The following is a 12971-nucleotide window of genomic DNA, read 5'->3' on the forward strand; positions in this document are numbered from 1 at the left end:
ATCAGTTAGGAGTTGGTTTTGAGACAATTCCTTCTCCCCCTGCTGGGATGATTACTGACCTCTCCATTCCTTTGGGGTGATTCTGCCAACAGGGGACAGGTTCCATTCTATGCCAGTGCATGTTGCTGTACATGTCCATGTAGCCACGCAGAAAGTGGCTCCGCTACCGAATACAGTGTTGCCATATTTGTCATGAAAATCGGTGTCCGTTTCTGGTGGACCTGTTCGCACTGAGATGACTTAGCAAGTTCTGGGTTAATGGAAACTTTGTGAAGCTGAAGACGGAACTGCAGCAATGGCAGCTGCTGGTTTGTTGGAACTTCGAGCCAAGCACCCTTCTTTTATTTATATACTAGAGGCCCTGTGCACAAAATTCGTGCACTGGGGGCGGGGGGGGTGGGGGGGAGTCCCTCAGCCCAACCTGCACCCTCTCAGTCTGGGAGCCCTTGAGGGATGTCTGACTGACAGCTTAGGCCTGGTCAGTCAGACATCCTTAGCGCTGCGGAGGCAGGAGAGGCTCCCGCCACCACCACTGCGCTCACCAGCTGTGAGACCAGCTTCTGGCTGAGTGGCGTTTCCCCTGTGGGAGCACACTGACCATCAGGGGGCAGCTCCTGCATTGAGCGTCTGCCCCCTGGTGGTTAGTACTCATCATATTGACTGGTTGGTCGATTTGCATATTAGCCTTTTATTATATAGGATATACTTGCAGCAGAAAGAACTTGCTGATACCCCCATGGGGTGCCCTTGGACAAGTCAGGTAGCTCTCTGAGCCTGTTTCTTTATCCATAAAGTGGTCACATCCGAGAGAGCAGAGGTAACAGAGCACCAGGAGCCTTTCCAACCGCAGGCACGAGCATTTCTGCATCCACACTTCACGCACATTCTCACAAATCCGCTCTCAATGACCTCCACCCTTTCACCCCCTTGCAAAGTGTTTACATACTCCCTCTCGATCCCTCCTACCACACAGCCACCCATGGGCACCTCAACATCCGCGCTCCAGGCACATTCTTCAACTCTGCCCCTTCCACACAGGCGTCCATCCGACTGGCCCTTCCTGGACCCAGCCTCTCTCCCACATGTCCCACCCCACTCCCTTCCCAAGCACTCCCTGGGGCCACCATGCCTCCTCCAAGGCCAAACCCCAGGGGAAGCTCTTTCATGCCTCCAGTCTCCCCTTTCACGGGCCCCAGACTGGGACGAGCGCTACCAGGTTCCCTCGCCCAGGAAATGCACAGAGGCCAGAGCCAAAGATGGACTTTAATGTGTCTAGAGCTGGATTGTGAACAAGATGGGGACTCCAAGGCCTCTGGCCCGAGGGAGGCGGGAGGACGGCAGTGACCACCCGCATCGTCCTCTAAATCAAATAGCAGCGGCGGGGACAGCTCGGGTCCTTGGGTATGCAACTCAAGCCCAGTCGGCAGGGGCATATGAAGTTGATGGCTCCCTTGGTCTGTGGGAAGTGAGTATGAGAGTTGGGGGTCACCAAGGTTCGGGAATAAGGGGGTTTAAACTTCTCGGGAGCACAAGTCATGGTGAGTCGGACCTGGGGCCTGTCATCTCTACAGCTTAGCCTTATACCTTCACGACCTTAGGCAACTTTGTCTCCCTTTCCTCATCTGTGAAAGGAGCTAATAACTGTAACCCACCTCCTAGGGTTATTAAGAGGATTAAGTGAAATGAGTTTGATCAAGGGTTCACAATGAAAAGACCCTCTGGCCACTTCTGCGAGAGAGTCAGGCCAGGGCAGGGGCCTGGCTGCTCCCAAGGGCACCGGCAGCTCCCCAGACAGGACCCGGAGTCCGGAGGCCCAGCCCAGCCTCCCTAGAGGGGTGTGGGCCCAGGGCCAGATGAGAGAAGACGAGCAGGTCCGAGCCGGACTGCGCACACCACTCCCCGCGTTTCCACCAGCTAATAACCAGCATCGCAGCAGAGCTCTGTCGCTGCCAGGAACGCACACTCTTCCCAGCAACCTGGTGGGGGAGGTCTGTGACCCCATTTTACAGATGAGGAAACCAAGGCCAGAGAGCAGAAGTGGCCTGTCTGAGGTCGCCAAGACGGGGTGGGAAGCCAGGATCTGCACTCGGGCCCAGCTCCAAAGCTGTGCTCCTGCCACTGCGGTGCCTCGCTTCTCTCCAGAAGTGAGGGGGTGGGGGCTGCTGGGGAGAATGTCTTCCCCAGTTCGCCTCAGTGATGTTGCGGTAGATATCCATTCAACAAACATGTGTTGAGCACCTGCATTGCGCGGGCACTAAGCTGAGGGGTAGGAGGTTCAAAGATGAGTGTGCTGCGATCTGCCCTTGAAGTGCCCCAAGCGTGGGGGACGCAGGCGGAGGCATGGCCACCAGGGAGGCCCGGGCCCTGCTGAGGGTCTGGGCCAGGGGTGTGGGGAGTCCAAGGAGAGAAGGCCTGTCAGAGGGAGTGGCTGGCATTGCAGGGCGAGGAGGAGTTTGCCAGGTGGAGGAGGAGGAAGGGCACACCAAGCAGAGGGTGAGAAAGCAGGTGTAGCCCTGTGGGGTTTTTAACCTTCTCCACCCCAGAGCCTCACCTGGGGCAAGCACACCGTGGTTTTTCTGCCCTTGGGGGCACAGAATTCGCCTCCGTGGTCCAAGTCCATGAGGCAGCAGTCACTGGAGCACTCCGAGTGGTGGGAGCACGAAGCTCCATCCACCTGTGGGGACAGCCCCTGCGTCACCAGCTCTCCCGCGGTGAGGGGGGGGCGGGGAGGGTTCTTGCCAAGGCCCAGGGTGGGAGAAGAGAAGCCCTGAGATGTCACTCCCAGGGGCCACCCCACAGCACACCCCTCCCCCAGCACTCAGAGGGCAGGGGAGAGGGAGGAGGGGGGGTCTAGCGTTTTCTTTTTTTAAAATATATTTTATTGATTTCTTACAGAGAGGAAGGGAGAGGGATAGAGAGTCAGAAACATCGGTGAGAGAGAAACATCGATCAGCTGCCTCCTGCACACCCCCCACTGGGGATGTGCCCACAACCAAGGTACCTGCCCTTGACCGGAATCGAACCTGGGACCCTTCAGTCCGCAGGCCGACGCTCTATCCACTGAACCAAACCGTCCAGGGCAGGGGGTCTAGCGTTTTCCCTCGGCCTCCCTCTCCTTTCCCCAGGGGCTCATTCCTGTGGGTCCCAAAGGGCGTCCTGAGCTGGGGAGCAAATGCTCCCAGATCACAGTCCTAGTAGGAGTGCGGGCAGGCGGTAGGGGAGAGAGAAAGCTGGGAAGGGAAGAAAGCGTCACTGCGCCCAGAAGTGGGGGTTCAGGGGGACGCACTAGAGCAGGTAGGTAAGGCATGGCCGGGACCCAGGGCCGAGACGACCCGAGAGGGCGCTGGGGAGGGGGTGGGGTTCCCCGCTGGCCACAGGCCCTTCCTTTCATCTCCGGCGCCACCGGGGAGGTGGAGCGGGGCTTGGCGGTTGGGAACGCACCAAGCCTGCAGCCGGGCACAAGCCCCTCCTGGGGTGGTCCTTCCACCCGCCACTGCCCCTCCCGCCCGGCCGGTGCCCCGCCCCGCCCCGCCCGCGGGGTCCCGCTCACCTTCAGCCGGGGCCGCGGCTTGTGGTGCGGAAAGGCGACCCCGCAGGGCAGCAGGACCCCCGCCAGGAGCGCGAGCGCGGTGGCCATGGCCGTGGCGCGGCGGTCCTGGGCTCGGGCCGCGGGGATGGACCTCCTTCCCGGCACCTGACCCGGCTGGAGGCGGGGGCGACGAAGCCCGGGGCCAGCGGCCGCGGAGGTCGGGGTGAGGGAGTGAATGGGCACCGGCTGCCCGCGCGGAGGCGAGCGGCGCGGAGCCCTCTCCAGCCCCGGGGGGCGAGCGGGACGGAGCCCCGGTGCCGCCTGGGACGGGCCTGATGATATGGATTCGGGGGCCCGGGCCTCCCTGGAGATCACTTCCGAATGAAAACTTAGAGCTGGACCAGGAACCTTGTTTGGGAGAAATGATGCAAAACGGATACACCGAAATGAAAACCGCTTCCTTCTCGATACTCTGACCCTCCGTCCGCGGGGCGCACCGACTGCCCACCCGCACCTTTGGGATAAGCGCCCAGCTCAGACCTCCGGGCCCGCCTGTCCGGCCCGCCTGTCCGCTCGGAGACTCTGCACACAAGGCCAGCTCTTCCCGCTCCCCGAGTCACCACGTGTCTAAGGATTCCTCTACGAAGTGTGGGGGCAGGTGGAGGGGAGGAGAGAGGAAATCGCAGGGGGAGGGGAGGAGGAGGGGGAGGGGAAGGGGAAGGGGAGGGGGAAGGGGAGGGGAGGGGAAGGGGAAGGGGAGGGGAGGGGAAGGGGAAGGGGAGGGGGAGGGGAGGGGAAGGGGAAGGGGAGGGGGAAGGGGAGGGGAGGGGGAAGGGGAGGAGGAGGGGGAGGGGAAGGGGAAGGGGAGGGGGAAGGGGAGGGGAGGGGGAAGGGGAGGGGAGGGGAAGGGGAAGGGGAGGGGAGGGGAGGGGAAGGGGAAGGGGAGGGGGAGGGGGAAGGGGAGGGGGAGGGGGAGGAGGAGGGGGAGGGAGAGTGCGGGGCAACCGCTGGAACTAGGCGGCAGGCCTTCCTCACCTTTCCCTGGACCGAGCTCCCACCTCCCCAGCCTTGCCTGCTTCTGCATTTGAAAACGTGCTCTTGCCCTGGCCGGTGTGCCTCGGTGGATATACAGCCTCCACTGCTGGACTGAAGGGTCCCGGTTTGATTCCGGTCAAGGGCAGGAGCCTCGCTCATACCTGGTACCTCCCGGGCAGGCTCCATCCTCGGCCCTGGTCAGCAGTCCTTGGAGGCACCCAATCGATGTGTCTCGCTCACATGGATGTTTCTCTCTCTGTGTCTCTCCCTCTCCCTTCCGCTCTAAAAATCAATGGGAAAATGTCCTCTGGTGAGGATTAACAACAAAAAAAAGAAAGGAAAAAAAAAGAAAATGTGCTCTTGAGAAAAGATCTGAGGAGCTCTGTCTTTTCCCCCTGTAGCTTGTTTTGCAAGATCTGCACCCCCTCCCCCCAAAACACCAGTGCAGTGGGTCCCCCACTGGAGGCCACAGCTCGTGTGGCCAGTGGCTACCCACAGATAAGAGTTGGGCACGGCCAGCTTGGCTCAGTGGTTGAGCATTGACCTATGAACCAGGAGGTCGCAGTTTGATTCCAGATCAAGGCACTGGTTAGATCCCCAGTGGGGGGCATGCAGGAGGCAGCTGGTCAATGATTCTCACCACTGATGTTTGTATCTCTCTCTCCCTCTCCCTTCCTCTCTGAAATCATTAAAAAATATATATTTTTAAAGAGTTGGGGTGTCGGAGGGCAAAAGCTAGGCCCACTTTTCTGGACTTCAGGATGGTGCCAGCCCCCAACCCTGCCCACCAGCAAAAACGCCCACCAGCCCTGAGTACTGTGAGGGCAGAGGCCTCTAACGTGCCTCAGTGCCTAGCACCTCATGGGTGCTCCCTAAGTCAACTGTTGAATCTGTGGCATGCTCAGGCCACTGAGGCTGCCTCAGACACCATGGGGGTGAAGCAGAGGGCGTGTGCCCTGGGCCCAGTCCCTGGCAGGACCCCGGAGCCCGGAATTCAGCCCCCTGAGGGCAGGACCCGTAGCCCTGGGCCCGCTGAGTACTTGTCAAGTCAGCTAAATGGAAGTTCTTTCCCGGGCCCCAAGCTGGTACCAGCAGGGACCGGCCACTGGGTTATAGGAAGCAAGCCAGGGGACACCACACACACCCCACCATCACTCGTTAGGAGGAAGGCCTGGGCTTCCTTCAACCTCTATTAGCATCCGGGAGGCAAGGAATTCCAATGGTTAGGTTAACCGCTCGGAAATTTGGATGGTCCCAGCAGTCACCAGCCGGATGACTAGGGAAGATGCTGACATCTCGGCCACAGCTCCCCCATCTGTAAAAGGGGAAGGTTGCTGAGAGGGTTAAATGAGTTAATTGGGTAGAGTGCTTGGCACAGAGCCTGACAAACAAAACAGTCTCAAAACAATGGTGCTACCATTATTATCATTAGCATCTCTGGTGATTCCGGAAGGAAGGCAGCACTGGGCCAAGGGGGTCAGAGGATGCCTCAGGGGCCAGCTGCCACCGAGGCCTCCACTCCTCCCCCAGCCCTGTTCCACCCTCCCACCTGCTCCAAGTGCCCTGCTGAGACCCTCACCTGCCTGGCACGTTGCCCCTGCCTGCCGGTCTGTGCCCCACCTTCACCCACAAGCTGTGCCAGTCAAACCAGTCTCCATGCCCTTCCTGCAGCCCACAAGTCCGAGCTCCGTGCTCCGGTCCTTCCCACATAACTCAGCCAGCTCTTCCTGGGCCCCCATCTGAGCTGAGCTTGAGCCTCGTGTTGCTCAGGGAGCAGTTTATCCAGACATCTCCTCGGGATGTTGACCCTCTCCTGGCACTGGGGGCTCCTCTCCCACTCCCCGAGGCCGGCCCCCCCAGTACTTCCAAGAGGCCCAGGGTCTGCCTGCCTGATTAATGAGGTTCCATGGCAACCAGAGCCTGGGACTGGGGAAGGTGGCAGACAGACAGACAGACAGAAGGGGGGAATCAGCAGCTGGGCCAGCCACCCCACCCAGCAGAGAAGCCCTCCCAGCCAGGGCTGTGTCCAGAGCCCCAGGGTCCCAGGCCTGCACCTGGCAGTGGAACATCTAGTGGAAGGAGGGCTTTGAGGAGCTCTGTCCTGGCGAGGGGTGCTATCGACTGAACTGTGTGTCCCCCACGTCCGTGTGGAAGCCCGCCCCTCAGCGCTATGACATTTGGAGAGGGCTTTGGGAGGTCTCTCTCTCTACCCTGCGAGGACACAGACAAGGGCGCTGTCTGCAAGTCGGAAAGAGCTCTTGCCCAAACCCGCCATGCCGACACCCTATCTCGGGCTTCCAGCCTCCAGAACTGGGAGGAAGAAGTGTCTCTCATCTAAGCCACCCAGTCTGTGGCATTTTGTTGTGGCAGCTGAACTGACTATTTTGGGGCTTTGGTCTTTTCTTTAGGAATAACAGCCCTGCCCGGCTGGTGTGGCTCAGTGGTTGACCGTTGACCCATGAACCAGGAGGTCTCGGTTCAATTCCCCACATGCCCAGGTTGCGAGCTTAGTCCCCAGTAGGGGGTGTGCAAGAGGCAGCTGATCAATGATTTTCTCTCATCATTGATGTTTCTATATCTCTCTCCCTTCCTTTCTGAAATTAATAAAAATATATTTTTTAAGAAGAATGATTTTTTTTTAAAAAAAAAAAAAAAAAAGAGGAACAGCCCCACTGTACTGAGAGGGTCTTGTGTCCATTACCTCAATCAGCCCTCCCTGCATTCGGGTAATCAACACTAGTGGTCACAGCTGAGAACTCCTGAAGCACAGCAATGCCCTCCCTGCCTCGCAGGTAGAGTGCGAGGTGGCCCAGGAGACCTTTCTTCCACCTGCAGCCACGCCACCGGGGAGACGGCCCCTGCGGTCTTGTGGAAGATGGAAGAGAGGGAGGGAGGGACACAGGGATCCTGGAATGCTCAGCTAGGAGTGACACAGGCCTCTTCCACAGACCGCCAGCCAGAACTAGTCACATGACCTCACCCTTCTGCAAGGGAGGCTGGGAAGGTAAGGGAATCTGGGAACATTTGGTGTAGTCTATCATTTCTGCTGCTGCATCACTCGTATGCCCACTTACAGAGGAGGAACTCGAAAGGCCGAGGTTGAGTAACAGGCCCTAATAGCACAATTACATTACAGAGTCAGATAGAACGCCCAGGCATGCTAGCGACTGAGCCTAAGCTCTTCCCACGCCCTCCACCGCCGTGGGCGGCCAGAAGGCCGTGTCCCCCGTGCTGTCATCACTGTGTCCCTCCAGTAGTCACAGTCTGACACTCTTCAGACCCAGGGCCTGCTGCTTTGGTCAGCTCGTTAGCCATCCATGAAGTTCGTTGTGTCTTCCGCCTCCACGGTGAACTGGCCAGGAGCCCCGGGGGCTGATACATCTCTGCATAGAGTTAGTTACACGGCCCCTGCAGTTGTGCGTGGGAGGAAATGAGAAAATATTGCTGACTGCTCGGTAACGGGGAGGATCTGGAGGCAAAGGCCAGCAGCTGTGCCCCAATTGGCAGGTTGGGGTCCTTGGTCTGGGGTCCAGGGGCCCCTGGGAAGTTTACTGAAGGCCCGGCGGGGGAGTGGGGGGTGGGGGGAGGGAACGGGTATTTGAAATTCTAGGCAAAACATTTTGTGCATAGCTTTAACAAGTTATTTTTGACAGAGAACTGCAGTTTTCCTTGAAACCGGTTCCGAATCTTGATTTTAAGGTGAGGAGACCGAGGCCCAGAGAAGGAAGGGCCTTCCCCAAGGGACTCAGCACAGCCTGACCTCCACTCCGGCTCCGGGCTCCAAGTCCTGTGCTCTTTCTCCCGTCCCAGCGGCCTGTCCAAACCCAGCTGGTGTGGGTGCAAGCACGAGTCCAGGACACGTCTGCACAGTGAGGAGGGTGGGAGCAGGTCACAGCCTCTGGGGCCGATGGGGTGGTCACTGAGCCACTTGACCTGTGACTGTGGCCACAGCTCTGCCCGCTGGTCAGGGCCCAAACCTGGCCGCCCCCGTCCTGTATGAGGAGAATGGGGGCAGCTCAGGTCAGGGGAGCCCCTCACTGGGAGACCTCTGTAACCCGCCCCACCCCCCCCCCACACACCCCCTCATTCCCTGTCCTTTCTTCTTCCCGCCTCTGACATTCTCCGGGGTCTCTTTTTCTTTCCTGCATCTTTCTGGTGGTTTCCATGACAATGTACTTACTGGTCTACAGCAAAATGAAAAAATAAGGGTAATGTGGGGTTTTTGTTTGGTTAAAAATAAATGTATTGAACTTAAATAATGATCCTTTATTCTAAAATTACATCCTCCTACTTCTTGGGGGTTCAGTATGTTTTTATGAAACAATGGCAATAGCACAATGGTTGTTTTGTTCTGTTTTCCATGTCATTACTTGGTTGTTATATATGTTGTTAAATATATATATATATATATATATATATATATATATATATATACACACACACACACATACACACATACATACAGCGTCTCCATAATTTTTTGAAAGTTTTCTTGGTCTGTGAAATCCATGATAAAATCCTGAGAACAGTGACCTAGCGGAGACCGTCTGTCACCAGTAGGTTCCTGACAGCGACCTGGCGGAGTGCCCGAGGGCCCGGGGGAGGGGAGGTGTGGAGACCGCAGAGGCTCTTGGAGGACCTCAGGGGGAATGTTCCAGGCGGCCAGGTGGAGGCACCAGGTAGAATGCCCGCAGCCCTGATGCCTGAGGGGAGGCTCTCTTGCTTGAAGGGGGCCTGGGGGTGGGCAAGCTGAGAGCACAGGCCTCCCAAGCAGGCCCGGGGGGAGCAGGCCTTGGAGGTGAGGGCAAGTGCAGGAGAACACAAGAGGACAGGTGTCTGTTCGGGGGCACAGAGCCCAGTGGGGCCCGCTGTGCTCCAGGGAGGTGGGGGCATGAACCCCCATTGAGATGGCTCTTCAGTGGACAGGGGGCTGGGGAGTCAGGGCCAGAGTAAGGGCAGGGGAGCTGGGGTGTGAGGAGAAGGAGGCTCCTGAGAGAGGCAGAGGCCCAGCATGACCAACAGAGGTGTGCACACGCCCAACCTCAGCCCCCCCCCCCCACACCCTCTCTCTCACACACACACATACACACATTCACACACACACACACACTACAAGGGTCAGGGCTCAGAGCACACAGCTCTCATCTTATTTCTTTCCAGGACAGGCTGAGAAGGGAAGGGGCTGTCGGCTTAGCGGAGGAGAAAGACCTGGAGGGAAAGGACAGAGCTAACCGACCAGCAGCCCCTTGCAGACCTAGCCAGGCCCTCAGGCCCTGGGGCTTCTGCCTGGAGACAGAGGTGGGCAGCCGTACCTGGTGGGCACTGCCCTCACCCATGGAAGTGGGTTGAGCTCCTCAGAGGGCAAGGCAGGAATCCCTACCACCTCCATGTTCAGTCCACAGTGGGCTCCACACAGCGTGGGGCACAGCAGAGGGGTGCCTGCCCACACTGCCTGAGTGTGGGGCGCATGTGTAGACTCACTGACACCAGATGACCCGACTCTCCTCCCACTCAGGGACTTTCTGGGCTACGTCAGTCCTCGGCCCCTTACCCACCTCAGGGAGCCATGAGGTAATCACGATTCCTTTAGCTGCAAGTGAAAGAAGCTAACTTTTGTATTTTTTTAAATATGTTTTTTATTGATTTCAGAGAGGAAGGGAGAGAGAGTTAGAAACATCAATGCTGAGAGAGAATCATTGATCGGCTGCCTCCTGGGGATCAAGCCCGCTACCTAAGCATGTGCCCTTGACCAGAATCGAACCCAGGACTCTTCTGTCTGCAGACCAATGCTCTATCCACTGAGCCAAACCAGCTAGGGCACAAATTAACTTATCTATATATATAAACGGCTAATATGCAAAGTCTCCCCTCTGGAGTTCAACTGGGAGTTTAATCACTCGCTGTGATGTGGGCTGACCACCAGGGGGCGGCACAGAATAAAGGAAGGCCCTGGCTGGCAGCCGGAAGGTCCCGATCGGCCCTGATGGATGGTCAGGCCTAGGGATCCTACCCATGCATGAATTTCATGCACCAGGTCTTTAGTTTAAAAAATAAAAACCAGAAGAAACAATACTGGGTCAGCAGCTTCAGGGGCCCAGAGACACACCTTGCTGACATCAGATGTCTTTCTCCTTGGCTTCAGCCTTCACACTCGCCCTCATTCTCTGCCTCTCTGGACAGGGGCAGGGGGAGGGCAAAGCTGTACAAAGCCCCTAGCATCTCCCTTCAACACCCATACATAAAACCCTAGAAAACTTTGGCCCAAGTTAGGCCAATCACGTGGCTGGAGCTGGGGGGTTGGGGGGATGAGGGTGGGTAGGGACTGGTATTATTAGCAGAATCTCACGGAACCCGGGCAGAGCAGGTTCCCAGAGGCAGGGGAGATGTGGTTCCTCATGGGAATGGATACCGGCAGGCAGAAACACAGGTGTCTAGAATACCCTGAGCTGCAACACGCTGAGGATTGCTCTGGGTGAGTTACAGACATGTTCCTTTAGCCAAGGGCAAAGGAAGGGTCCTCAGAAACCTGTGCCCACTACTTCCCACCCCCCAAAAAGCCTTAGACTATGTTCCATAGACCAGTAGATTTCAACCACTTTTTTTTCATTACAAAAGATATATTTTATACTGGCATTCAGAAAACCAGTAGATATTGTTGGCTCGATCCCCAGTGGGCGGTGTGCAGGATGCAGCCCACTGATGCTTCTCTCTCATCAATGTTTCTACCTCTCTCCCCCTTTCCCTCCATCTCTCTGAAATCAATAAAAACATATTTTTAAAAAATAAAGTCACTATTTTTACTCACCCTCTTCATGTTTATGTTTTTGTCATTATTTTTTACTTACTGTGTGTGTGTGTCAGTGTGTACCCCTTAATTTACTGTTGTCATTAGACATAATCTTCCTACTTTTGCCCTTTAACCTTTGTACTAGTGTTAGTGTTGGCTGATCCACTGCTTTTATTATGTTTGCCTTTGCCGATGAGAATATTTTTTGCAACATTTTGTTATTCATATTTGTTATTTTTATTTTTTGTTCTTCTTAAGAAGTCCCTTTAACATTTCTCGAAATTCTGGTTTGGTGGTGATGAACTCTTTCGCTTTCTCTTGTCTGGGCTTGATATGCTAAGTTTTGCCATTATTTGTTGCACAGCAACAAAGAACCACCCACCACCTGCCCATCTCATTGCCCACTGCCAGCTCTCCTGTCATTACCATCAGCCAATTGTTATCAGGTGCCTCCCCAGAGCAGGCTCTACTGCAAGGCCCACTGTGAAAAGAACAAATTCGGTAAGATTCAAGCTTTAACTTGCCAAATGCCCAATGAGATTCACATGAGAAGGGCCGCAGGAAGCAGCAAAGGCTGAAGAAAGCTCCAGGCTGCAGTAGAAGACTTAGCCAGCCCAGGGCAAAGGAGAGAGAAGGGCACTGTAGGCAGGGAGAAGCTGGATCAACAGCTCCGGCAAGACTGGCTCACTGCAGTGTGGCTGGAGATGAGGCCTGACATGGGAGGCTAGTGGCAGGCAAGATGACCAGATTGTGAAGGGCTTTAAGTGCAAAGCTAATTCCTGTGCAACTACCATGATAAATGGGGCCCAATGACCATATCTCTGAGGACGAAACTCCACCTGCTTTGGCTGTAAGTACAGTTTTACTTGCTGGGTCATGTGGCTTAGCTTTGGGGCTGAGAAAAAGTTCACTGTGGCAGTGGGGAGCCCCCGAAGGTTTCTGAAGATGATGTGATGTGGGTTCTAAGCGTATCCTGGAGTGATGGAGACCAGAGTCGGAACATGACTACCCAAAAGTCCTGATGTCAGGATCAGGGTAGCAGCAGTGGACACTGGAGACCTGGGTAGACGTGAGATGTTCAGAATGGCTGCTGGGATGTGGTGGGGAGGAGCAGTGGGAGGTGAGGTCCAGTACCCAGCTGGTGACATGGGAACACAGGGAGCTGGCTGAGAGCGGCCCTGGTCAGGACTCGTGCAGGAGGCAAACCAATCGATGTGTTTCTCTCACATTGATGTTTCTTTTCTGTCTGTCTTTCCCTCTCTCTTCCACTCTCCCTAAAAATCAATGGAAAAATATCCTCAGATGGGTATTAACCAAACAAAAACAAACACACACAAAAACAACCCCAAGACTAAATGGCTCTAATCCTCTTTGTGCCCCAGACCAGTCATGTGACCTTGAGCAAGTCACTTTCCCTATTTGGGCTTGTTTTCCCTTCAGCAAAATGCCAGGCTTGGCCTTGGACTAGATGGTGGCTTTCAATCCTGCCTCTGAAGGACAGTGGGGATCCATAGCTGGTCAGCATGACCTGCCTTCTAAAGCAAGTAGCAGCAGACTGTGACTAGCTCCAATTGTAGGGTTTTCTCCCATGACGTTGTCTTAAGCCATTAGCAACCAGCA

The 12971-nt window shown here is 56.1% G+C and overlaps 1 protein-coding gene across 1 annotated transcript; it reads right to left on the reverse strand.

The window, feature by feature from the left end:
• Positions 1–1278: 1278 nt before the first annotated feature.
• CLPSL2 (colipase like 2) lies at positions 1279–4006 on the reverse strand. The gene is made up of 3 exons (XM_070419422.1): positions 3551–4006; positions 2552–2674; positions 1279–1456 (listed from the first exon to the last, which is right to left on the reverse strand). The coding sequence occupies exons 1-3, from the start codon at positions 3635–3637 to the stop codon at positions 1361–1363; spliced, it is 306 nt and encodes a 101-aa protein (XP_070275523.1). The 5' UTR covers positions 3638–4006; the 3' UTR covers positions 1279–1360.
• Between the last annotated feature and the right edge of the window lie 8965 nt (positions 4007–12971).

This window comes from Myotis yumanensis, unplaced genomic scaffold, assembly GCF_028538775.1.
Source record: "Myotis yumanensis isolate MYYU_CA2020_CCGP unplaced genomic scaffold, mMyoYum1.0.hap1 SCAF_6, whole genome shotgun sequence".
Lineage (NCBI taxonomy): Eukaryota > Metazoa > Chordata > Mammalia > Chiroptera > Vespertilionidae > Myotis > Myotis yumanensis.